At 40.3% G+C, this 27,139-nt stretch overlaps 1 protein-coding gene across 3 annotated transcripts; it reads left to right on the forward strand.

The window, feature by feature from the left end:
• Positions 1–607: 607 nt before the first annotated feature.
• Positions 608–27,117, forward strand: RBL2 (RB transcriptional corepressor like 2). Of its 3 annotated transcripts, none has more exons than XM_053400173.1 (22): positions 612–1,215; positions 3,768–3,898; positions 7,154–7,354; positions 7,914–7,978; positions 10,999–11,127; positions 11,818–11,978; positions 12,066–12,130; positions 13,991–14,177; positions 14,912–15,078; positions 15,764–15,873; positions 16,173–16,282; positions 17,088–17,225; positions 17,394–17,558; positions 19,430–19,541; positions 19,874–20,149; positions 20,720–20,988; positions 22,280–22,456; positions 22,554–22,625; positions 23,108–23,210; positions 23,890–24,095; positions 25,111–25,275; positions 25,531–27,117. In XM_053400173.1, the coding sequence occupies exons 1-22, from the start codon at positions 853–855 to the stop codon at positions 25,699–25,701; spliced, it is 3,543 nt and encodes a 1,180-aa protein (XP_053256148.1). In that variant the 5' UTR covers positions 612–852; the 3' UTR covers positions 25,702–27,117. The 3 variants fall into 3 exon arrangements, 2 of the variants coding, with proteins under 2 accessions (XP_053256148.1, XP_053256149.1); XM_053400174.1 differs by having other exon boundaries at positions 613–1,215; positions 16,179–16,282; XR_008331851.1 differs by lacking the exons at positions 25,111–25,275; positions 25,531–27,117 and having other exon boundaries at positions 608–1,215; positions 22,280–22,473; positions 23,890–23,998.
• The last annotated feature ends 22 nt before the right edge of the window (positions 27,118–27,139 follow it).

The raw sequence follows: 27,139 nt of genomic DNA on the forward strand, positions 1-27,139 counted from the left end.
CTGGGCTGTTTTTCTATCCCATTCCCTTGAATCGCTGCTCCCACCCACCACACTACTACCTTTATCCATGATGGGCATCCGCACCATATTTTTTTTAAAAACCCAGGAAAAATCAAACTACCGGTTTTATCCAGTCATTTTCTATATTTTTTACAGGGGACAAAATTGAGGCCTGTATCTTGTTGAGTGTGGGTGTGTCAATTTCGTTTTTTTAAAAGACCTCGCCGTGAAACTTAGAAAGAAAAAGCCTGATGTGATGTACTATGATTACAGTCCCCAACTAAACAGTTAGTGTCCAACGTGTAAGATCCTATCATTTCTGAGGCAGCTGGCGATCAGTGGTAATCGATTTATGTCCTTTGGTATTGATATGGAGGAGGAAAATGACATATTACACGTTTCCCACTTCGCCCCGCCCCTCACTGAGGCTGACGCTTTATGGGAATTGTAGTTCCCAGAAGAAACGAACGCTCCCACTTCCGCTCCCCTCCCCTCCGCTCTTGACTTTTAAATCTCTTGCGCAGACAGCAGCACGCTGATTGGCTTCGCGTGGGCGCGCCCTTGCCCAATGAGCAGAGCGGTGAGGGGCGGGGCCGTGGGGGGGCTGAGGGAGACGAGGTGTTTAGATTCGAACGCCGCGGCGGTGGCGGCTGAGGGAAGGAGGGGTGCAGCTCGGCATCGGCCTCTCTCTTTCCACCCAACTTTCGCTTCAAACGCACGAAAACAATCCGCTGCGCAGGCGCAGTCCGCCCCTGTGCGCGAGCCGCGGCTCTCGAGTTCGCCGGCGTTGTTGCGCGCGACCCTCGCCGCCGCCTTCCGCTCTCCTCATCCTCTCCACGCCCGTCACTGGCGATGCTGAGCGGAGACGAAGGAGAAGAGGAGGCAGCCGCGTCTGCCACTGCCTCCGCCGGAGGGGGCGCTCCTTCGCCGACCCCCGTCGCCTCACCCCGAGCGACGACAGCGGCCGCAGAGGAAGCGGGGGCCGCCATAACCGACGCCCCCGTCCAAGAAGAAGGAGCAGCGGACGGCGATGAGGAGAAAAAGGACGACGACGAAGAGGAGGAGGAGGAAGCGGCGGCGGCGGCAGCAGCTGAGGCGGAGCGAGACACCCGGCAGCGCTACGAGGACCTGTGCAGCAGCCTCAACATGGACGAGCGCGCCCGAGCTGAGGCCTGGCTGAGCTACCAGAGCATGAGGAGGAATTACACCCTGGAGGTAGGGGGAGGGGCGCAGCGAAGGGGGCGGGGTGCTGCTGCTTGGTGGGAGGGGCTTGGGGTGAAAGGGGAGGGGCCTTTGCGGAGGGGCGTGGTCACAAAGTAGAACATCTTGGCAGCAGGGGGCGTTTTTTGAACTCTGGGGAACTGAGTTCCCTTACTTTTATTAAATTAAATAATTTGGGGGTGGGGGGCTAGAACGGATATATACCCAATGCCTGAGCCAAAAACCCACCTATATCTGCAATCACTTGTGACCATTTCCAGTCCAGATCACTGTCTGCTTGAGTTTGTCATACATTTAGCCACTACCCCGGGTGGGAAGTGGCATTGTGACTGGGCCCACAATAAACTAACTAGCTAACTTCCCCCACATTTTTCCCCAAGAAAAAAATTACTGCTTGGCAGAAAGAGCTTTGGCAGTGGGCTGGGCTTGTGGTGGAGAGGATTGGCCTTGACTTTGTAGAGGGGCAGAGTCGTGAAGCAGAAGTAAATCTAGATAGGATAATCTTAGACAGAGTTGGTGGGGCTTGTGGTAGAGGCAGTGAATTAGAAAGAAACCTTGATGGGAGGGGCTTTGAGGGAAGGGGGTGTGTCCTTAGCTTGGATAGTGGGTTGGAGGCCATGAGGTAGAATTATATATCCCACCAGAAAGGGGCTTTGACAGAGGTAGAAGTTACCCAATGGTGTGGACACTATGGTCCTCCAACTTTGATCAGATCCAGCCAAAATGGCAGATGATTAGGGATGGTGACATTTATAGCTCACCAGCATCTCAAGGGCTGCAGGTTGTCTATTCCTGTTCCATTTACCACATGGCTGTATGCCTGATGTAATAATTTACCTGTCAAAATAGTTGTCTGTAGTCAACCTCTTGGTTTTTAATTTCTAATCTTCTTTTCATCTCCATCCCAGTCTTATGTAACATACGTGAATATGACACTTTTGTACCCTGTGTTAATTAATCCAGACGTTTTATGAATTGCTCTGTAGAATCAGAGTAAAGGACCCCTGGACGGTTAAGTCCAGTCAAAGGTGACTATGGGGTGCAGTGCTCATCTTGCTTTTCAGGCCGAGAGAGTACTTCTCTGCAGAATGTGTATTTTCAAGTGGATTGAAAGGGATGTGAAAGTGTAGTAGAACAGCACTTGATACACTTGGAAACACACTTTAGGAATGATAAATGAAAACACACTTTAGGGATGATAAATGAAAACACATTTTCAGAATTGTAAATTACATTAAGAAAACAAACAGAAATTCAACTTTGAAGTTGTTATTTGCAGAACTACTTTTGATAAATCTAATGCTTTCTCTGAAAAGATTATTACTTTTGGATATTATCAATTCATGCTTTTGAGAAATGTAATTAATTCAACAGTAGCCCTATATTTCCCACAACTGCTTTTATTTTAAAGTTCTATTCTCTGGTCTTTTCCTCACCTATATATCATTACAATGCTAGGCTGGATTTAAACCAGAACAACATGCAGCTGACACTGCTGACAGTGAGGGCTGTCTTTGCAAAACTAACAAGACTCTGTATACAAGTAATGTTGAAAATGCTTTATTTGTATTTTAAAATGTTTTGCTTATTTAAAGCATGTTTATTTTGGCCTTCAGCCAAAAACCAGACTCCCAGAATGGCTTATAACTATCAGTGATAGGATAGTACCTGTTAAATGGTTTACACTAAAAGAGACAACACAAAAGGGAAAGGGATTGGAAGGGAGAAGTGAAAGAGAAAACTCAAGCACTATTACTTGGTTAAAGAATTACTGTAATGACCAGCAAAAATAGAAAGATTTAAAGGGAAGGAGGTGCCTATAAATGTATTTCAGCAGAGCTGATGGAGATACCCTGCAATCCTACCTCTCTCCCTCTATTGATGGAAAGGCTGCTCTTGCAAATATAGTCTTATATTTGCTTTAATCTCTGACCTTGTTAAATATTTTCTGTGTCCAGTTGCCTCTTAGCAATTTCATTTCAGTGAAATGAAACATTTCTCTAATGTGGTTTGTTACTTCACACCCTCTGCTTTATAAGACTTTACTGACATATAAACTGGGATTTGAAATAACTGTGCAATAGGTTGTATGTGCCCAAAGGGGATTTCAGCTTGTGTTTCTCCAATGCAGCTCCTCTGCCCCACACTGGATGGCAAATTGTATTTTAAACTGAAGGAACTTCCAAGAGGCACATAGAGATCTATATTATGCTAATAAGTATAAATAATTTTAAAAAGCTGGTTGTGATACGGCCTTGATGCTTTCTGTTCAGAGAGTAGTTTAACATGCCGTGATGTAGCTCTTTGAAACCTCAATCCACTCCCTGATCATTCATCTTATCTGTAGTTCAGGAGTGGCTAACATGTAGCGCTTCTAATGTTAGCACTCCAACTCTCAACAGCTCGAGTGAATATGGAGTGTAATCTAGCAACAGTTGGAGGGCATAGGTTAGCGACGCCTGCTGTAACAAAATAAAGCCTTTCTGTTTTAGACAGATGAGTTAGAGAGGAGTCAACTTCTGCTTTTGTTTCTTTTAATGTAACAGGGAAATGATCTACATTGGCTAGCATGTTCTTTATACGTGGCTTGCAGAAAAGCTGTCCCAACAGTGAGCAGAGGAACCGTTGAAGGAAACTATGTATCTTTAATAAGAATATTGCGCTGCTCAGGACAAAGGTAACTTCTATTTTAACAAATCAGAAAGTTTTAGAATTGATACTAATGTGTGAATTGCTATAGTAAGTAACTAGTGAGACTATTATCATGACTTAGGCATGCTCTCTGGTTGTTAGCTGTATGGGGATCAGGGATAACCTTGCTAAATATAATATTTCAAGTGATTTTAATCACTAGGACTTGTTAAAACTGCTCTTGCTGGTTTGACCCTTTGTAACAACAGTATGTTTATATTTATTTCCTGTCAGAGTTATTTGTTTAACATTTATTTAAGTGCAGTATATCAACTAATAATACAAACATGCATCAACAACTTAAATGTTGGCATGAATAATTTTTGTAATGAAAAAGTGATTCACTTCCATCAGCATTGTTGTTTAGCACAGCTTGTCCAAAGTTCTGTTTTCTGTACCATTTCATACTTATGCTTGAGGTGAAAAGTTTTACAGCAGAGGGGGAAAAAGAGCGATGCATCAACATGACTAATTTAGGTCCATTAATTTCACTGTAGGACTAGAATAACATGCACATGGTCACATACATGAACATTGTTGTCTGATCATTGATACTTAGATTAATTATAGACAGAGAGAGGGGGAATAATGGGGACACAGAACATGTGGTAGACCTGAGGAAACATTCAAATCAAATTAGAGAGATAGCTGAACAAAATATAGTCAGAAGCCCGAGTTGGCTTCACTTAATCTTTACCTAGGGGACAATACAAATCTGCATTTTAAGCATCTTATTTGCCATCTTTCATTAGCAGCCAAGCTAGTAACAGCTAGGTATTGGAAATTCTTAGAGGATACAACATTGACCACGTGGTATAAAGAAGGATGATAGTAAGCTCTGACAGAAAAAATAACCAGTAAACTAAAAATAGCAAAGGAATGAAACAAGACACTTTTTCAGTGGACTGGCATGCTTTTATGATGTACAGTGTGAAAGAGGAAAACATGGGACCACCTCCATATTGTAAATGATTGATGTGGTAACCGTAATTGCCGTGCAAAAGCAATACAACAATTTAAGGGATGTGAACTCTGTAATGTGACCTCATGTCTTCGGAAATGATGGGAGGGTAGATTTTGTTCCAATACTGTTTCTTGTTGTTTTGTAATGCAAGAAATAAATAATATTTTCTTTTAAAAAAATGAGAATCATTGGATTGGCATAGAGATCATAGGTAAAAGCAATTAGAATGCACAGAATGAGCAAAAATGACTTATACTTGGGTAAGATTTTTTTAATAGAAAGTTGATAAGAAAACAGGTCTTCAGTAGCAAATATGCTTAAACAGATTTCAGCATTAATATACTACAGCTCAAGAGTTTTAGCAAGACAGTTTGAGCATTTTATCCTCTTTGGGATGGTGGCGCTAGGGCTCTGGAAGCACCCTCCCCAAAATATTTACTTGTCTTCAATGTATTGTTACCACTGTTATTCTATAGTACAGATCCTTTTTAAATTAAACACTTTCTCTAAAATTAAAACAGCAGAAGTAATCAGTAGCATAGATATCAAAGGAAAAGCGAGAGAATAGTCCCTAATAGATACAAGGGAGACACAGATACACGAGCACACAGAAGTAAATAATCCAGCCTTGGGGAGAGGGGTGGGAATGTACAGTTTGCTGTACTTAGCCTCTAGATGGGAGACTGAAAGGGCTTAAAAATAAAAGTCTTGTGTCTAGGAATATTTTTCTGCAAAACCATCAGAGTGATTGTCAAAAGTGTGAATTTCATTAATAGATCCTATTTAAAGGAATTGTTCAATTAGCCACAGAATTACTTTGCTGATTTTTCTCTTCTTTTAATTACACACTGCTTTTGGGGGGTCTTAGCTTCATGCAGGGAAGACTGGGGTGTGTGAATGAGAGGGGGGATCCTACCTTCATGCAGGGGAGGCTGGGGGCAAAGGGGAGGCTGGCCTGCCGAGTGCCCAGGGTGGCACTCAGCGCAGGCAAAATGGGACGGCAACACTGCCGTTGTCCTGCACGCTCCACTTTTGGGGGCAGCAGAGGCTTTTCGGAGGTGGATTGGGGCCCAAAGGGGGTGCGCAGGACAAGCAGTGGCCTTGGCAGGCCTCCTCAGCAGCCCAGAAAGTCGGCCTATGTGAAGAAAATGAGACTAGGCCAAGTAGATTCAGCCTTGCCTTTGCCCCACCCCCAATCCAGCTGGCCAATCAGCTGCATGTAGGGGGCAGGGCGAAGGCAAGGCAAGGCCTAATCTACTCTGCCTAGTCTCAATTTCTTTAAATAGGCCAACTTTCCAGGACCTATATTATTTCCAGGACCTATTCCAGGACAACTTTTTTATGAACCGCCCTAATAGGGCAGTAATTGTTCCTTGATAATTTGTCAACCCCCTCCATGATGGTCTCTGGGGTGGGGGGGGGTTCTCGCCCCCCCCCCTTTCCTATGCCCCTGGATAAAAGACAATGGACTAGCTGCATGAGAAAAGGAAAGAAAGTAACTAAGTAAACACAGGTGGAAGGACTGGCTCTCAGGTGAGACCTAATACTTAAGGCAGTCTGAGATCACTTATGCTTGCAAGTTAAGATACTTTCATGCATTAGAATCAATATCTCTATATGTGTTGCTTTTTCTTTGATGTGTGCTTTAGTTGTAATTATTGCTTTTAAATCCTGCTAACTTGTCTCATCTATCACTGCTTTGTTCAGATGATGGGAGGTACTCCAATGGACTCCAGGTGTACATGCCTTTAAATAGGGTAGTATGATCCCTGTTGGGGTCATATTATAAGATATCTCCCCAAAATTATACAACCCTATGCCGTATGAGGCAATATACTTTTTCACCTAGGAAGCATTTTTATAGCAATTTCCCTTAAAGTAGCCTTAGAGCTATAGGATGTTGCATAGTCTGCCATAGGACTGGCTAAGAAGCAATCACAAAATATGTGACCACCATAACTGAAGAGAGGCTATAATAGAGTTGAAAATGGAAACATCACACATGTTTTATGGGGGTAACATTGAATAAATGTTGTTCTACTTAGGAGGGGGCAGGGAACATTCAGAGGAATAGACAGCAGTGACACACAGGTAGTCATAGCTATTTCAATTTTAAAATAGGCTGTCCTTTGTTTTCCTAATTTATTATTAAAGCGTTTGAAAATTAAGATTCCTTGCATATTTTCTATTGTAGTCATGCAAAGTTACATAAATCACAATCGGTTTTTAGAAAGATACTTCATAAGACTATATTTCTGATAATCTAAATGTCTTCAGTTTGATAGAATTTTTTAACAAGATGAAGAAATGGGAAGATATGGCAAATCTACCCTCCCAGTTCAGAGAACGTACCACAAGATTAGAAAGAAACTTTACAGTTTCTGCTGTAATTTTTAAGAAGTATGAACCCATTTTTCAGGATATTTTCAAGTACCCTCAAGATGACCAACCACGCCAGCAGAGAGGAAGAAAACAAAGGTATGGATTTCTTATATTAATTAAGGTATTAATACATTGTTGTTGTTTAAAAAACTAAGATTTGTATTTGACCCCATTTAATTGGAAGTAAGTTGTGTGTTAGTTTCATTGTAACCTAAGTAAATATGTTTAGTACCGTTTGTTAGCTAACTTCTTAGGAAATGCCCTCCCCAATCCTTGCTTTGCTCACCTGCACTAGTTCACCTGTCCCCTTTCTCTGTCCCCACCATCAGTTACTCTCCTGCTTCTAAGTGTCTTTCCAGGCTTCTGACTGATGGGCAAAATTAGATGGCCAGGCATACTCTCTGTATCCTTGCCCTGTTTAATGAAACAAAGAACTATGAGGACTGTGAGTGCTGCACAATCTCCCTCCTAGCCTGAAAGCTCCTGAGCTGTCAGTCTAGAAGGAAAATAATAAGCAAATCTATGTGTGCAGCATTCACAATACAGCCCGGAGTGTGTCTGACTTTTCTATAGGAGTGGTATATTTTTGAGATCCTTCATCGTATAAATGAAAATATAATAATTTGTTTCTTTTTATGGCGTCATTACTAAAAAGGAGACAGCCTTGCACAGTCTCTGAAGTTTTTCAGTTTTCCTGGGTGCTGTTTGTTTATGCAAAAGGTAAGAACTGATGTTTAATATTGTGTTCCATAGCCTTCATGATACTATCTTTTAAGAGGTGTGATGATAGCAATGCACCTTAATAATTGCTCCAAAGCTGTAGAATGATCTTTCTTTCATAACTGCCTCCTTTTTCATTTGGATTTTGACTTGGTTAGCTAGTCTTCTGGTTTTCCCTTAAAAAAAAAAGGTGTGATTAATATGGCCACGCTTCCCTTACATAGTTAGTGAGGGATGCTGTCCCTGTTTTGATGGTGTTGGTTTGTCTTTCTTTATTCAATTCCCCCCCCCCCTCACAAAGGAACCCATAGTGTTAAACACATCAGTAATAAGATTATTTGTTTAGTATTTAAAGCAAACAAACCCACAGCATCATTGTCTCAAACAGTGATTTCAGGGTTTCCAAGAACAGTATCTCTCCGTCCATCAAATATTTGGGTAAAGAGGGATGTTTTTCAGTTCCTCTTGAAAGCTATTAAAAAGGAAGACTCACCTCACCAGGGAAAGCATTCCACAGATTGGGAACCACTACTGAAAACTCCCTTTTATTACCGCTTTCATAGTGTTTTGTTTCTCTGACCTTATTGATTTCAGTCAACCTTGCTCCCAGTTAAGTACACATAGGATTGTATCTTTAATACAGTCTTGCTTGTACTGTTGTTTGGGTATCTGAAAATTGGCTGAAAGCTCTCCCTTTTAAAGCTTGATTGAGAAATAGCATAGCCATTCTTCTTGTTCTCTTTAACAAGCTTGGAATTATGGGTGTTGGCTGTTAAATGGGACCTCTGTTTTAACCTTGTGTATAGATTTATAGGTGTCTCTAATTTGTTATAAGTGTCTCTAATTTGTCTAAAGGCATGAAGTGTCTATATAATTTGTGGAAGAGGCTTTGGTTTCACCCATTGTAGACTGTTGTCCTAACAATTCTTACACTCCTGATGGGTTAAATCAACTATAATACAAGTACAAAAAAGTTGTTGTCTAAACTGAGTATTTCTGTTGGCTTTAAACAACTAGTCCTACTTTATGTGCTGCTTTATTTGTAGTGATAACTGTTGTCAAAAGTTTGACTGAGTAAATATACAACATTCTTAATCTGTTGTTACAATGTAAGAAAATAATATGAGCATCACAGCTCATTGAGATGGAATACAGTTCCTAGAATGCGTTCTATTTCAAAACCCACCATGAATTTGTTTTCAAAGGAAAAAAGAACTGTTATTTTCTTGCTGAGATTCATACCAGTTGAGCAGGGGTGGGCAGAAGGTATATTGAGATCTACTGGTAGATCTCTGGATGATTTGAAGTAGATTGGCAAGGATTTTTGACTCTCTGTAGTTTAACATCCCCCTGTGAGCTGAATTCTGATACTCAAAACAAATTTATTGACTACTAATTATTTTCTTCTATGCCTTTTGTACCTGGCTCTGGATAGTGAATCTTGGGTTTCAAAACCAAAGTAGATATTGCAACCCTGAAAACTGCCCACTTCTGCAAGTAAAGTACAGAATAATTGCTTGGACAATGAATCTAAAAAGGGAGACTGATGGAAGCAAATTGACTAGGATTATAGGGGTTAGTGTCAGAAACTACAGGACTTTTTGTCTATCTTTTTTTTATTAACCTTTTTATTTTTAAGTATTAAAGACTTGCAATTTAATGAGCACTATTAATGAGCTGCTGTCTTCTAGCTTATTATTCAGTCCATGAGAACAAATTGCTTTTTGTTGTTGTTGCAAGAATGGCAGCTACCTCCCATGGAATACTTAAGGCTTTAAAATGGGATAATGTAGCTTGTAAACTGTGAAATGGAGTTTCACATGCACAGGCTTCATTTGCTTTTGACAAATAGCCATGGGACCTTGTTTGCACTGTTTTTGAGGGTTTCTTCTGCGTTTATCATGGCAACCACATTTCAAGGACAAGTTTGGGCTTGCCTGTGTGACCAGCTTTGCTTAATGATAAGCACTTGCAACTTCCTTTCTCTGCACAGAAAGTAATATAGATTTATTGCTTACTACTTCTGGTGCAGGTGAATTAGCCTCTTGCCTAATGTGTGCGGTAAGACAAGTGCTAAGGTACTGTAAACTAGCATAGTATTAACAGTACAGTTGCTGATGATTAGTTATTCTGCTTCTCAGATTTTAAGTAATTCAGTATTATCTGTGGTTTCTTTAAGGTGGAAATGTTCTTTATTTGAGGCAGCAATTAAACAGTAGCAGTATTCTCACTTTTTTGCTATTTAATTTTTTAAAAGGAAAATAGCAAATAAGAAATTAGAGAGTAATAGGGCTGAACTTTGAAATATCAGTTGTCCTAACACTCCTGCTTTGGAAGTTATTATATGTACAGTTTTTAGTTTATAGTATTACAGTATTAATGTATTATTATCTGTAATTTACATGACAACAGTTTTAAATCGGATGTCAGTAGGTGTCTGATCCATGCATTTACATTTATAATGTATTTACATACCTGTTCCAGTATTGCATATGCACATGGATTAATGCACACTGTTGATGCTAAGCTGGTGCTCTTCAGATGTTGTTGGAGTTTAACTCCCATTTAATTCTGATCACCACTCGTGTTGGAAGTTTATTCTATGAGAACTTTTCTAAGGATTGCACTCATCTTGTTAAAGTTTGGAGCACTTTTTAATCAACATTTCTTTATATAATAACACAAATTGATTTCTAAACAGTGAGAACTTAAGTCCAGTAAGAAAGGAGTAATAGTTTTACATTAACATTAAAACTTCTAAAAAGGAGCATGTAATATTTCAGAATGCATTTTTATATTTACCCAAAGGGAATACTGAACATTTTCCCATGCTTTATTTTTCAGTCAAATCTTTTTTGATAGTAACAATGAACGATGTATGTGTTTTTAAAAGATTCATGAGTAAAGGACTGTAAGGTAATATTGGTAACTGTCCAATCTTAAAATTTACAGTCATTTGCATTTTTTTTGAGAATTCTGAAATCTTAAATGTAATTCAAATCTTGTTTGTAATCTCTCAGGCAATTTCCCAATGATCAGTGATGACTTAGTCAATTCCTACCATTTATTATTATGTGTCCTCGATCTAGTCTATGGAAATGCTCTCCAGTGCCCAAATCGTAAGGAGCTTCTGAATCCTAGTTTTAAAGGTACGTTTTAAAAATCTTATTATAATGCTGCTCATGGTATGCCACAAATTCATTATTTTGAAATTTTGTTTAAAAAAACTTGCTTTTTTAGTTTGGCTTTGAGTGTAGTGAACCAAATATTACACTGAAAGATTAGGTACGTCACACTGAGCAGAACTCTAAAAAGGATTAAATATAATGCAGGTTGTTCACCCTTTTGCTTTATCTGCACATTTAATTGCTCTCTAACCTTGCCATAGGAAATACAGCAGGCCAAAGAACGTATTGTTTATCCATACACAGGGCTGGATTGATGAAAAGTGAAGGGAGAGAGCATGGTTTGTATCATAGTCTTCAAGAAACAAAAATTCCTTCATAAAACAGCTAATTGATTCACATAAAAAAGCCCAAATGTTTGCCGCAGTGACAGAGGTGGTCGGTGAATGAATACTGATTTTAAACTCTGAATCGTAGATTTTAGTTGAGAAAGTGTCATTTTTAATATAAATAAGTATATAGGGAATTTTCAATTTTGCCTACTGCGTCCGCTCCTTGATGCTGATGTCGTACCTGTCGCTGATGTTATTTCTGTTTCTGTTGTCTGGTCTTTGACTGCAATAAAGATTGATTGAGTGTTGGAATTTTTTTCATATTAAAATACTTTTACTCCTCCCTTCCCCTCCCTACCCCCAATGCTACTTGATATCATAGGGCTACCTGAAGACTTCCATAGTAAAGATTTTAAGGTGTTGTCTGAAACTCCTTGCATCATTGAAAAGCTCTGCTCCTTACATGATGGTTTAGTATTGGAAGCCAAGGGTATAAAAGAACATTTTTGGAAGCCCTATTTGAGGAAACTTTTTGAGAAAAAGGTATGTAACTAATTTTAAAATGTTATGCTTCATTAATGATTTGTCATTCCATTGCTTGCACTTAACACTAGTTCTGTTTTCTTGTAGATTCTAAAGGGAAAGGAAGAAAATCTGATGGGCTTACTGGATCCTGGAAACTTTGGAGAAAGCTTGTAAGTTTTGCAGAACAATAGCATTGGTAGTCACAGAATTTGCTGGATACAGAGGTTCCATTAGTTTGCTCTCAATCTATCACAACATCCCTCACCGCTTAGAGCTAAGTTTTGAAGCCCAGTCTATCACTGGTAATGGTATGAAATTTGCTCCTGTAAATCACCATATTTTGAACCACTCAGTTTTAGTGAAAGCCTGGGCTATAATTTTTTAGCTTCCTCAAATGCATTTGTACCTTTTTAAGGTATTTTAAACAGGAGCATCCTTGACAAATTGCCTAAATGTATGTATGTGTTTATGTGGGTGTGTATGTATGTACAGTGGTACCTCGGTTTAAGAACAGTCCTGTTTACGAACGATTCGGTTTACGAACTCCGCAAAACCGGAAGTAGTGTCCCGGTTTGCAAACTTTACCTCAGTCTCAGAACGGAATCCAAATGGTGGAAGGGCACCAGCAGCAGGAGGCCTCATTAGGGAAAGCACACCTCGGTTTAAGAACTGTTTCGTTTTAATCCGTTTCTGGAACGGATTAAGTTTGTAAACCGAGGTACCACTGTGTGTGTGTGTGTGTGTGTGTGTGTCTACACACACACACACACACACACACACACACACACGTTTATTAAATTTCTATCCCACCCCTTCTTCCAATCCATTTGCCTTTGAATGTGCACCAAAGTCCCAAGGTTAGTTGAGTTTTCCTAGCTCTCTTTTCACCTTTAAATATTAAAAGTTAATGGCTGGACCCTAGTTTTCTTTCTGACTCCCCCTTTTCCTTTAACCCCAAAAAATCTGCTTCTAGGGGTTGGGAGATTTGGGGAGATGGTGTGGTGAAGAGGGTTCCAGAAATCTCCTCCCCACCCCCTTCCTCTACATTAACAAATGATCAACTTAAGATCCAAATCATTTCCCATGTTTGCATTATCATAACTTGGTTCAAGCTGAAGCTGGGGGATGAACAAGTGTTTTGTCCAAACATGTAGCTGCTGGACCCTGGCTTAATATCTTGGCTTCGTTTACATTTAATGGAAGACTTCCTGGTTTGATTGCTTGCCTGGGGAAGCAAGGAACAAGGCATCTGCATATGTACCTGAAAGGTTACCGGTAATCCATATCTTGGCTTCATAAACTAGAGAGGTGATAATCTGAGCAGAGCAGTTCTGTCAGCAGTTTCATCTTATACAGTTAGATATCTGCTGGTTACTTTATTATATTTTGATAGTTCTCAGTAGGGATTTTTTCAACTGGAACTCACCAGAACCCAGTTCTGGCCCCCACTCCATTGTCATTACAGTGGTACCTCGTGTTACGGATGGGATCTGTTCTGGAGGGCTGTCCATAACGTGAAATGCCTGCAACTCAAAGCACTGTGTCTGCGCAGGCGCGTGGCGTAATTTGGCGCTTCTGTGCAGGCACAAGCAGCGAAACCCGGAAGTAACCCATTCCAGTACTTCCTAGTTGCCACGGGACATAACGGAAAAAGATGCAGCATGAAGCTGACGCAACACGAGTTATAAGAGAACAAGGAGGGGTGTGCATAGTGCTTTCCGGCACCTCTTTTTCTAGAAAAATAGTGCTGATTCTCACTATTTAGATTGATGCCATATTTTGAGGAAATAAATGTTGGCTTAGTAGTTACACTTTGTAAAAGTTATCATAGAAGGAATCAAAGATCCAACAGTTTTCTGTGGTAACACTTTGTAGAAATTCTAACCTTGTTTGACTTTTCTCATGACAGAAGCGAAAAGGCCTAGGAAGACCCTTTTTATTGAAACGCTTCCCTCCGTTCTGTTGCAGTCACTTATATTTTGAGTACTCAACACTGTTTATCTCTCCCCCCACGCCCCCAAATATTATAGCAAAGCCATCAACAAGGCTTATGAGGAGTACATATTGTCAGTTGGAAATCTAGATGAGCGAATATTTCTTGGAGATGATGCAGATGAAGAAATAGGAACCTTGAGAAGATGCTTAAATACAGCCTCAGGCATGGAAACAGCCAAAAGAGTTCAAGTGAAATATAATCTGCAGGAGCATTTTGAACGAGTGAGTATAGTGTGGTCTGTTGTGTGTTCTATTGGTGAGTTGTTGTCTGTCCTTAGAATAGTCATAGTAGCATATTGCCCATGGTCAGAATTACATCTCTGGGTGTATTTGTTTCTCTGGTGCATTTCCAGGCCCAAATCAAAGTAAAGGTTGTAAGCTTTACAGTAATAACTTTAAGATCTTCTGCTGTGCTCACCCTCAGGCTGGCAAGGTGGGTTGCCAGGATGGAAATGCACCTCTTTATGGTGGTCCCACAGCCATGCTGGCCCTTCCATTGGGCCAGCACCAAATCTCTATGTAGCAGACTTTGGGGAAGGCCCTGAAGATGTAACTATTCCAGACATCATGCTTGTTAACCAAGTGAGGGTCTAACTCAGGCTTCCTCAAACCTGGCCCTCCCAAATGTTTTTGGCCTACAACTCCCATGATCCCTAGCTAGCAGGACCAGTGGTCAGAGATGATGGGAATTGTAGCCTCAAAACTTCTGGAGGGCCGAGTTTGAGGAAGCCTGGTCTAACTGAATTACATTCTCTCCAGTTTTGTTAAGTGTTGGTTTGTAGCATTTTGAAGTTTTAATTTTAACCTTTGTCTCTTATTTTGCTTGTAAGCTCTTTAGATGGGCTTTGACCCAGAAAAGTGGCCTAAAAATATTTTGAATCATGAAATAATTAATTTTTATGTAATTATTGTAGTAATTTCAGTTCTTAAAATATTTTCATGTTGCTGCTGTTTAGGCAAAATCCTTTAGAATAGCAACACCTCTTACTGGTCGAAAGTATATAAAGGAGAGCGACCCGTGTACAAGTCCCATTTCCATAGCCACATACAGCTTGACCCGACTTCATACAATGCTGACAGGCCTGAAAAATGCCCCTAGTGAAAATCTTGAGCAGATTTTCAGGTTAGTAGAATCACTGCTTTAAAATGAGTTGGTCTAATCTTCCTGGAACATTACAGACCGGAAAGCCAAATATAGAAAACAAGAATTTTTAGATTAATTGAAGGAGTTTGATATTATATTACTTCAGAATACATAGTATTGTGATCACAGATGCATGAACAGCTTTGTCATTTCCCCCCTCTCTCCATTTGGGCAGAGATACAGTTCTCTGGAGTAATTACCTTTTAAGATTACATGTAGCCTCTTTGTGTATAAGAAAGCATACACTGTGTTCTTCTTATGCTCCCCTGTTCTTGGATGAAATAACGACACCTGTTTTTATAACTGGCATTTAATGGTATTTCATTACCATGGTAAATCAGTTTATTTGTTGGAAATGCAACACAACAAAATGTAATAAAATTAGCAAAACTAAACATGCAGAGTTCCATCTTGTGGTGGCATTTCATGCTAGTCCTACTCAGAGTAGACCCATTGAAGTTAATGGACTAGGCTAACATAGGTTTGTTAGTTTCAGTAGGTCTACCCTAAGTAGACCCTGGCTGAAGGCAGTATGTTAAAAATAAAATAATTCTATGAACAATGGCTGGATAAAAGTGGTATTACTTCATAGTGTTCTGAAAAACCATATCACCCCTTCCTTCTTAATTTACAAAAAAATAATAATTGATTTTTTTCTGGCCAGGGCTTGTTCCAGGGATCCTTCTTTGTCAATTGCCAACAGGGTGAAAGAAATGTATGACATTTATTGTCAGAGAACACCGTCACAGGGAGAACCTGGTAGCTTCTCTAAAGGTAAGGCCATACATATATAAAGCAACTTCCATTGTGTTCTTATACTTCCAGTGATCCCTGTACACAGTGCAACTAGTATTTGAAAGCTGCCTGGCCTTTGAACATGTGTTCTGTCTGAAAACTGATCCATCTGGAAATAGTGCAGTATAGCCTTATAAGAACATGTTTGTAATTTCTATTTGTTTCAAGGAATTTAAAAGTAATTATTGTTGTTTGGAAGCATTCCTCTCCCCCATTATGATTCTTTTTAATGGCAGCTGACGAAATCTAGCCCCAAGTCTTGAATTTCTTTTCTTAATATGCAGAAATTGTTGGAAAACACTTTCGTCTTGCTGAGGTCCTTTATTATAAGGTATTGGAGTCTGTCATTGAGCAAGAAAAGAGAAGACTAGGAGATGCCGATTTATCTGTAAGTAAGTCAGAATAGTTCGCATAAATTTTCTTATTTCAAAAGAAGCTAATACAAAATGAAATACTTACCTACAATAATAATTATGGTAATCAGTCCATAAGCTGGCACCAATTTAGTCATTGTTTTCTGCAGGGTCTTTAAGATTGCCTAACCTCGTAGTTTGTGTAAACATAATGTTAAACTAATGAAATTTCTGTTGCCTTGAGATCAAAGCAGTTTATCCTCTTCTATGCAATAGTATAACCTCTCCTCCAGAGAAATTGCTATGTGAGTTGCAGTCTCCATGACAGTGAATAAAATGGTCATTTTAAAATGCTCATATATATAAACCTTGGCAGTATTAAACACATTTAATATTGTTGACAGGTATTGTTATCCCAGGTGTCCCAGAATAACCAACAGACGCTGGCTGCATGATAAGTCCATTGCCCAGAAGGGATCTGTCTTTATAAGTGGATGAGACCTGTGAGGTGTGCATATTCCCCAACAAAGAAATTCTGCCTTCCTAAATTGAAATTAAGTGAGGAGTCTGCGTGTGCAGGAGATTCATGAACATGGGTCTTCCTGTCCTAGTGATTGGCCATAACCGTGAGGTTTAGGAACGAGTGATAGAGATGCATAACTCAGACATTTACCTTTGCCTGCTCAGTGTCAACTTCCACCTTACTGGTGCAAATTAGTTAGTGGCAAATTATATTATGTTAGATTTTTTAAAGGACTTGCTTGAATGAAGAAATGCTTTTTTGCGTTTTTATGCTGAACTGATTGAATTCTTCACTGTACAACACTTTTTCTATCCTAGGGGATTCTGGAGCATGATGTGTTTCACAGATCTCTCATGGCTTGCTGCCTTGAGATAATTATTTACTCTTACAAAGCAACTGATAATTTCCCATTCATCGCCGATATATTTGATGTTCCTGCCTTTCACTTTTATAAGGTGAATTCTTTTTTACCATTTGCTCTGACTTCTAAAAGTCAGCAAGGAAAATGTTATAATTTACTAAGAAGTTAACACCTTTTAATTTTTAAAAATGCTATTGAATTTCATAGTAGTTTCAAAGACATAACAATGTTTGTTTGTTTAAACTTGCAATATTTGTTATAGGTGATAGAGATTCTGATTAGAGCAGAAGATGGCCTTTGCAGAGAGGTAGTGAAGCACCTTAATCACATCGAAGAGCAGATTTTAGAAAGTCTGGCATGGAAAGCGGAATCACCGTTGTGGGACAAAATCAAAGAAAATGAAAATAAAGTTCCCACATGTGAGGAGGTAAAGTATGGGGCTTATCTGCCGTGTGTGTATATACTTCTTTATTTAGTACTTGGGAATTTATTCTGCCTGTTTAACCAAAATGGGAAGGATTTAGCCCCCGTTCATCAGCTGAGAAGCAGAGGGCTGACTCCTGTTTTTGCAGTCTGTCTGAATTGAACCCCACACACCTGTCAGTCAGATTCTAAGCCCAGCCTGTGGAAAGTTACCACCAACTTAACCCTAAACCAGCTCTATCCAACCTATTACCCTATGGAAGTTTCAGGCTACAACTCCCATCATCCTTGATGGTTGGCCATTCTGGCTGGGGCTGATAAGAGCTGTGGTCAGCAATCATTGCCCCTCTCCCCTACCCCATTCCTCTACTGAGGCAGCTCCTTAAAAACTGTCTGCGGTGTCTGCCAGCAGTGCTTTTTCTTGTAGTCAGTGAAGCTATTTAGGATGCATGGATTCAGGTGTTCAGCCAATTTTACATTAAAAGTGCCAGCAGCTTGGCCTCTAGGAATATAATGGGCACAACCATCCCTTGAGTCTTCATGTCCTGCTATTGGTCAGTAATGGGTCCTCCTTTCCTTTAGACATCATTTGATTGTTCAGTATCTCATTTTCTTTGCTCAGTGACAGCAAGAGGGTGAGTGAAATGGGGGGAGACTATTTGCCAGCAGGCTCATCATATAGGTTTAAGCAGAAGTTCATGCAGATCCAGGTCGTTGTCCCTCACTACTTTCTGCAAGAAAACACTGAACCAGGAATTTTTAAGAAAATCTAAAGATGTACATTAATAATAATAATAATAATAATAATAATAATAATAATAATAATAATAATAATAATAATAATAAATTTATTATTTGTACCCCACCCATCTGGCTGGGTTTCCCCAGCCACTCTGGGCAGCTTCCAACAAAGATGAAAGATACACTAAAATGTCACATATTAAAAACTTCCCTGAACAGGGCTGCCTTCAGATGTCTTCTGAATGTCAGGTAGATGTTTATCGCTTTGACATCTGATGGGAGGGCCTTACACAGGGCGGGCGCCACTACCGAGAAGGCCCTCTGCCTGGTTCCCTGTAACTTGGCCTCTCGCAGTGAGGGAACCGCCAGGAGGCCCTCGGAGCTGGACCTCAGTGTCCGGGCAGAACGATGGGGGAGGAGACGCTCCTTCAGATATACTGGACCAAGGCCGTTTAGGGCTTTAAAGGTCAGCACCAACACTTTGAATTGTCATTGAAGTCTGTCACAGCAGTCCAGGATTATTACTGGAGTTTCTGGCTCCTGCATTAAGTAACTAGAAAACAGATTAATCGTGTTTATTTAACTGGTACTGGCTGCAGTCTTGTACCACCTTCCTGTGAGTAAGTACCATTGAATTAAATGGGACTTGCTTCTGAGTAGACATGTATAGGCATGTATAGTAGACAGTAAGGCACAGATCAGATGTCATGTTTCTAGATATCTCAACCATGCTATGAGATTGTGTGCTTTCCTGTTCCTACATGTTTATTTATTTAAAACGGATCACATTAAAATCCCCCTTCCCAGTTTGCTTATAACTGGAATTTTCTATTATTTGGATCCCAACTTACTATTGTTACAGCTATTGTTCAAATCTTGGGTTGTAGGCAAGGCTGGGACATCATTAGCCACAGTTTGCACTAGATTAAAACCATGATTTGGAGCAATTTTGGTAAATGGTAACTCCTGTTTTGAACGTAACAGTGGAGGTTAAAAAATCAACAAGAAGTAGCAGGGAGAAAAAACTCTAAAAGGCCGTAAAATGTTCTTCTAATGGCTGAACTGGACTACAGAGAGCAACATTTTTTAAGAGGTTTTGCAAGGATAAAAAATGCATGAATCTTATGTTTTTAGGTAATGCCATCTCAGTATTTTGAAAAGTCAAATGGGAACAGTGTGGCAGGTTCCCCTTTAACCCCAAGGAGACTGAATGAGATTCGTGCTGAAACTGGAACACTGGGAAAGGGTAAGATTTGCTCAGTTTATCACAAGGTGCATCTTGTCTCTGTGTTTGCACATCAAGAATATTACTACTTAAACACCACCTCATATTGGACAGGGCATGATCATATTGGGAAAAAGGCCTGAGGATGATGATAATCAGCTGTGACTTATGTTGGCGTATTCACAAGGAGCATTCTCTTCCATGAAATTGACATAGTAAAATAATCTGACAACCTTGCCACATTCAAAATGTACATGAGCCCTTAATCTGATGTTTTGAATGGGATTAAACTTTAAATAAGAAGGTATTGGATTACATGCAATTCTCCCCCCACTTTCTTTGTCAATCTGCAGGCCTTTCATCTTCTCCAACCACGCTTTATGAGAGATACAGCTCTCCAACAAGTAACCCCACGAGGAGAAGGCTCTTTGTTGATAATGACCCCCCTACTGAGGCCACTCGGACTCCTGTGAGGGTCTCCCAGCAGCCCGTGATCAGTACAATGTCTGTTCAGAACGTCTCCACAGAAACAATACCTGTCACTCCTGTGCCTGGGCAGACTTTAGTAACTGTAGCGACCGCAACTGTGACTGCAAATAATGGACAGACAGTTACAATACCGGTACAAGGTAAGGAGGATGCATGGTCTTTGCAAAATGTAGGAAATAACCATTACAGTGGCTCCCAGTGCCATCGTTGGGGTGAGGATTGTAGTGAAGTGGGTGAATCATATAATTGAAGAGTTTGAAGGTACCCCTTCTCAGTAGGGACCCTCTTAGGAGTTCCTCCACCCTCAGAAGGGGGGGGGCGAGTGGCAGCCCACAAGAGTGCATACTCTGTGGCAACCCCTAAATAGTGGAATTCCCTCCCCACGAAAGTATGTTTGCACCTTCTGCCATATAACGAAGATGCAACTTTTAACCCTGACCTTTGACACTTGAAGTATCTATTTTTAGACCAGGGTGAGAGGGGTCTGTAGGGTAGAAGTAAGAGAATAAATAATGTCCCCCAAATTCAGACTTCCCAGTACGCAAGCTTCTTTCAGCCCCAGAAGCAAATTGGCTTCCCCCCTTTTTCTCAAATTTCAGTATGTACATTTTCATATACTTCCCTAAGTAGTAGGAACCTTTTGTTTCAAATGTTTCTGGATTTTCTCCCAGCGGTCCCTCTGCAGCATTTATTTGCTCTTCCTTTTACAGGCATTGCCAATGAAAATGGAGGAATAACTTTCATTCCAGTCCAGGTCAACGTAAGTGGGCAGGCCCAGCCACTGCCCAGTTCCATCCAGCCTCTCAGTGCCCAGACCCTTGCTGGGACTCTCAGTACTCAACAAATGACTGGCACAGCCCTTCAGTTACAAGGCCAGTTCCAGCAGATTGCCCTTCCCGGAGAGCGACAAAAGCAGCAAATGGGCAGTAGCAGTGCTAAGTCTAGGAAGGCCGGCTCACTCGCACTCTTCTTTAGAAAGGTACATCCAGCATAGAAAATCACATGTGTCACTACAGTGCTGACTTGGCTGGAAATCCAAGCTTTCTTTCTTAGGGTAAGAACATCCTCAGACAGGGAGATGTGTATGATAAACTCCGACCATTTTTTTGTAAGTCTACTCTGCCTATTGTAAATAAGAGTTCAAAATCCACATTGTTCTGATTTTACTGCAACATTGCTCAGTCCTCAGTCATGTTCAGACATATTAGATTGCACTTCATGCAATCTCTTACCTTTCATGATGGTGATTTAGAAGAGGTTGTTGTGCCTCTCACATTTATACAGAGTACCATCCCATAACTGCTTCTGATTGATTGATTGATTGATTGATTGATTGATTGATTGAATCTGCAAAGGGCATTTTTGGCTGCCAGCCAACCAGATGTTCTCCTGGAAAAGGGATCCCTCTCTTCATCCCTCCCAATCCATTTTCCACCCCCATAGCATTCCCTGGCTTTGCATTCCTGTTAAAAAGGGGACTTTGTTCTTCCTTGCTTGCTTTCCAGCCACCTTCTTGAAAAATAATAGTTAAAGTGAATTTTTGTTGATAAAATCGGATATATAAGTTTAAGGAATACAACTCACATACGTTAGGTTTGTGACCACAGTAAAGCATTGTTTTTATAACAGGCATCAACATTTTTTGTATCAGGTCCAATGTCCACACACTTCCAGGTTTGACATGGTTGTAATCCAAAACAGTTGTAATCCAAAGTGGTTGCAAACCAAGGTACCACTGTATTAGTAGCAGTATTCTTGTTGTTATCATTTTTATGTGTGTAATGGCTGTTTGCTAAACACAATAAACCAAACTGACTAACAGGGACTAACAGTCATAGCAGTTCTGAGAAGGAAATGACAACATTCAGACATTTTGCCACTTGTTTGGTAATGATTTATTACCCCTTTCAAAGAAGATACTTTGAAAGGGTCTCTTTGAATTGACCAAGAAACTTCATCTTGAGAATTATGCATTTTCTTAACTCCATTATAAAATCCACAGTAATAGAACAACAGATGGTTTCAGTCTCTGAATGTTTACAGCACCTAGCCTTGATAGCATCGTTGGAGGGTAAAACATTAAAACAGAACAACAAAATGTTCTCTTACACTTTGGTTTAGTTAGAAGATTTAGATATGGCATACGTTTGTTAAAAATACCGAGGTAGGACCAGTGACCTTTGTGTACATGGTTCATTAACAGATATGAAACATAGAATTCTATAAACACCTAATAGAGGGTAATTCTGACAGTCTCCTCTCTGTATTAGGTATTCCACTTAGCAAGCATCCGTCTGCGGGATCTCTGTCTTAAACTGGATATTTCGGATGAGCTGAGGAAGAAAATATGGACATGTTTTGAGTTTTCGCTGGTACAGTGCTCTGAACTCATGATGGACCGGCATTTAGACCAGCTCTTAATGTGTGCAATTTATGTAATAGCAAAGGTAAAGGTTCACAAAAGGTACATTTTGAGGGGGGTGCTAAATAACTTGAAAGAAGAGAGATCTAGTTATGGCAGTGAATCCCCCTCTTGTGTTTTAGGTTACAAAAGAAGACACATCGTTTCAGAACATCATGCGCTGCTATAGGACCCAGCCACAAGCTAAGAGCCAAGTAAGCAGGTTTTTTGTTGGTTGGTTGGTTTTAAACCAGTATGCATTAATGATCTTTTTTCCTTCTCATTTCACCATTTAAAGATTTTGCTAAATATAAATCAAATAAAACATGATAAATCAGATCCCAGGCAACTGAAGGCACTGGAAAGCTTTCCAGGTCCCTACCCCGCCTGCCCCCTAGAAAGTCCACATCAGTGTAGAACACCCACTGAATATAATGACCCTAAGTTAGTCGTGCCCATTAATTTCAATGGGTCTGACTATGTGCAGTGCATACAGAAATTGATCATTGCTCACTAGGAATGTCCCATTGGAATGAATGGTCTAGGTCCTGATTGCAGCAGTTCGTATAATTGAGCATATTTAGAGTTTTCCATAAAATAATTAACATTTATATATGAAGCCTCTGTTTATATGAGACAAGGGAGTAATCTTCTATAATTCTTGTCTTTCGTCTACCACAACTTTGGCTTTTGGAAGGTGTATCGAAGTGTCCTGATTAAAGGCAGAAGACGAAGACATTCAGGCAACAGTGACAGCAATAACCAGCAGAATTCCCCGACTGAAAGAAATAAGGATAGAAGTAAGTGGCTGTAATATGTTTTGATGAAAGATTTGGCCCCTGCGGTTGCCCTACCCTTCTTTAGCTGAAGGAATCCTAAAAAGGATGCAGCCATATGTGCACTTGCTTGAGAACAGGCCCCATCAAGCACAGTAGGGCTTATTTCTTTGACCATGGAGAGGACTGAACTGCATGGGAATCCAGGATTAGAATACTCTAGAGCAGGGGTTCCCAACTTTTTTGGCCATGCCCCACCTAAGCATCTCTAAAATTCTGATGCCCCGTCCCCTGTGACATATAATTCTTATTATTCAAAAAGTGAATTCCTATTCATGTAGAGGAAGCCTAAAAGGCCATTCACTGTTAACTCATTCTCAAATTGCCCCCCTAAAAATCAAATTGCCCCCCTGTGGGGCGTGTGCCCCATGTTGGGAATCATGGCTCTAGAGTGTCCCAGGCTTTCTGTAAGCTCTTGAGCTGCCTCCAAGACAGTTGTTGAGCAGAAAGAGCAGCACTTAGAAACCCTGGCATTCCAACAAAGGCCATACGAAAAAGCAGCTGGATAATCTGCACCTGCTTTAAAGCGTTATTGGCTGGGACTTTTTGATGATCCAGTAGCAAGAGGAAAATATTGATATGTATGTTTTGTTTAGCAAGTTCTTTAGAACTTGATGAAAAAACTTCCATTGTGCCTTCACAGCAAGCAGAGACTCCAGCCCAGTGATGAGATCTAGTAGCACCCTGCCAGTGCCGCAGCCCAGCAGTGCTCCCCCTACTCCAACACGCTTGACTGGAGCAAACAGTGAAATTGAGGAAGAAGAGCGCGGAGACCTGATCCAGTTTTATAACAACGTCTATAGTGACCGAATTAAAGGCTTTGCCCTGAAGTACTCTTCATCCAATGGAGTAAGAAGCCTTTCCTGTTTTGTAATAAGTCTTATTAATGTCAGAAAAAAACAATGTTGTACAGTCTACTTTGTGGGTCCTAGAAACAAGGGTCCATTGCTGCTTTTAAAATAGTACCATAGACAGCGGCAGTAATGCTTCTGAATACTAGTTGATGGAAACAATGGGAGGGGAAAGGGCTCTTGTGCTTAAGTCCTGCTTGTGGGTTTCCCAGAAGCATCTGGTTAGCCACTGTGAGAACAGGATGCTGGACTAGAGGGGTCACTGGCCTGATCCAGCAGGTCTTTTATTATGTTCTTACTGGTGAAGGATACGTTTTGTTTTTGTGTGTTTACCTCCAAAGGACATTTGGGGGGCGGGTAAAAAGCATATTTATACCACATCTAGATTATTATAGTAAAAGGTCTATGTCCAGCTCTAGATATTGCACTGCTAGTAGGACTTCTTTTTTTACTCTGCATCTAGACATAATATGTTATTCTAGGGTTGAGTCTCAAGCAGCAAAGCTTTAGCAATATTTGTGGCTTTTGAGTTAAATATTGGGAGGTGGTTAAAAAATGCATCTCTAGATGTAAAATAGTGTTGCACAAGTGTACAGAGTAACATGAAACAAGACTTCTTGAACCGAACTATCCAGAATGGTTTTAAAACGAGTTACCATGTCTTGTTCTCTATAGGTTTGTCACTTGAACATCTTTGACATTTGTATATTTGATGCATTAGATAAATGCACACTGTGGAACACAGCATTCACTTTATGTGGTAAATGCAGGTCCTCTAATATTTCCTTAAATATTGAAATAAATATAATTGAGTTGAGTGCTGCTGAATCTATTCCAGATTGGTTATCCCAGTGTATCTCTCTCAGCCTTACTGGTGCAAAAACAAAAGCATACTCTGATTCATTTCATGGTGTGGATCACCATGCAATCATGCAATGACTCAAATGCATAACATCCTGGTTTCTCTGCTGTGTGGATAACTGCAGATTAATTTTGCTATCTTTGTATGACAGGCTGAAGCTCCTCCCCTGTCTCCATATCCTTTTGTAAGAAGTGGCTCTCCCCGCAGAATACAGCTTTCTCAGAATCACTCGATTTACATCTCCCCTCACAAAAACGAGTTTGCACTTTCTCCACGTGAGAAAATATTCTATTACTTTAGCAGCAGCCCATCAAAGGTAAACGTTTACTATTGATGTCCAAACTCTTTCATTAGCTAACAAGTTAAAGGTTTTAACAAGCTTAATTTTAATGAACTTGTAATTTAGCAAAACATTTATATATACCATTTTCTTTGTAACATTATAGCTTTTTGAGACTGGTGTTTTTTGTTATGTATGTGACACATGAATCAGATTCAGAAAATCAAAATGCCCTGTTTGACTTGAATGAGAAGTAGACAGCATTCAGTTGTTCTTTGTGGTATGTTTCAGAGGCTTCAAGAGATCAACAGTATGATTAGAACTGGAGAGACGTCAACAAAAAAGCGTGGCATTGTCCTGGAGGAGGGGGCTGAATCACCCGCCAAGCGCATCTGCCCAGAAAACCACACAGCCCTCCTGAGGAGGCTACAAGATGTGGCAAATGACAGAGGTTCTCACTGACCTGGGGTTTTATTTGTTCTTTTTCATCTGTTATGTTGGCAGTAGTGACAGAGCTTGCAATCCTAATATCTTTGAAGCACTTTCCATGGAGAAATGAAGTATTTGAGCCCTTTCCAAGGATGTGCTGCTTCTAGTACCAGGTGCACTGCAACTCTTGAAGAGGCTTCAGTCTACCTTACACCAGAGGACTGCAGCGCTATAATCCTACTGAGCTGGGAAGAAGTGGAGACTGTTTCCTCCAACAGTCTTGATGCTGGGACAGAAAAGGTCACACCCTCTCTTAACTTAGATTATGCGAGTGGCAATGGCTGCAGTTAAAACCACAGCTGTTTAAATTTATTGGCTGAAGTGACTGATAAGTCCAGTAGGAACCCCGCTGATAACTATCTTTCCTACTAAACTGAGAACATTATTTTTTTGTGCTATTTGGTAAGCCTATCAGTGCAATGCTTGGAGTTTGTGGTATCAGGAGGGAAAGGGTAATTCAGATGGTGATGATGGGACTGATACTGTGATCTTGGCTACCTATTTCAGGAAACTGGCAGTACTGATGGTTCCAGCACACATAGCAGGCCATAGTTAAGACTACACTGGAGCTAGACTAGAAATGGTATTTTAGGCAGTCTTTAGGAAAAATTAAGGTCATTCTTTCCTAGATGTCTTTTTCATGTGCCCTTCCAGTAATTAAGATAATAAGGGGGCACTTTATGTATATACAACACTTTGGTTTTTAGCTGTGCAATGTTTTAAGTGAATTCCTACCAAGAGTAACTCTTAAACAGCTCTAAAGCATTCTTTTGAAATGCGGATTAGAGGTGTGGCTACTTCACAATGGCACTTTTAAAACAAAATTAAATAGCCAAACCATAATATAGAAGTTATGCTGAATTGCCTAAATTGTATTTATTCTCAAAGTACACAGTGGTAATGCTCAGCTTCTATATGAAACTTTTCTAGGGTGTGATTACATGCATTCCCACTTCAGCAGCTGTAGGCAGTGCTTCCAACACCAGCTTTTAACATTAAATTATGCCTTTTGCAGAAATGGCATACCATTACGTGGCAACAACGCAGGGATCCAAGTCCACTGCACTGCTTAACCTATATTAGACTGTTTTTACAAATTAGCACTTTTAAGAAGAAAATGGTGACATGGACTTGCCAGCAATCAGTCTGCCCAAGGCAAAGCAGCTGAAATTTGTCATGAGCGAAACAAGCAAAAGGAGGCGTTGAAAAACTGTGCACAACGGGCCATCAAATGGGTGAGTTTTAGAGTAGTGAGATTACTCTTTTGATAACTGCCAGTGTTTCTGAACAGTGGCCATATTGTGTTTTAATGGTAGTGTACAAATGTTTGCAGCAAATCTACAGCAGTTTCAACCCTTTCTAAGATAAAATCAAAACTGTTTAAGCCTGCAGCGTTTTACTTCTGTTTTGT

The sequence above is a fragment of the Podarcis raffonei genome, chromosome 8 (assembly GCF_027172205.1).
Source record: "Podarcis raffonei isolate rPodRaf1 chromosome 8, rPodRaf1.pri, whole genome shotgun sequence".
NCBI classification, from domain to species: Eukaryota; Metazoa; Chordata; class Lepidosauria; order Squamata; family Lacertidae; genus Podarcis; species Podarcis raffonei.

Excerpts from the sequence above, each read along its gene's own strand:
- RBL2 (XM_053400173.1), top strand. The coding sequence starts at position 853 with ATGCTGAGCGGAGACGAAGGAGAAGAGGAGGCAGCCGCGTCTGCCACT. Across the intron at positions 7,979-10,998 it reads GCTGTTTGTTTATGCAAAAG|GCAATTTCCCAATGATCAGT; the intron begins GTAAGAACTGAT and ends GTAATCTCTCAG. Across the intron at positions 15,079-15,763 it reads AATCTTGAGCAGATTTTCAG|GGCTTGTTCCAGGGATCCTT; the intron begins GTTAGTAGAATC and ends TTTTCTGGCCAG.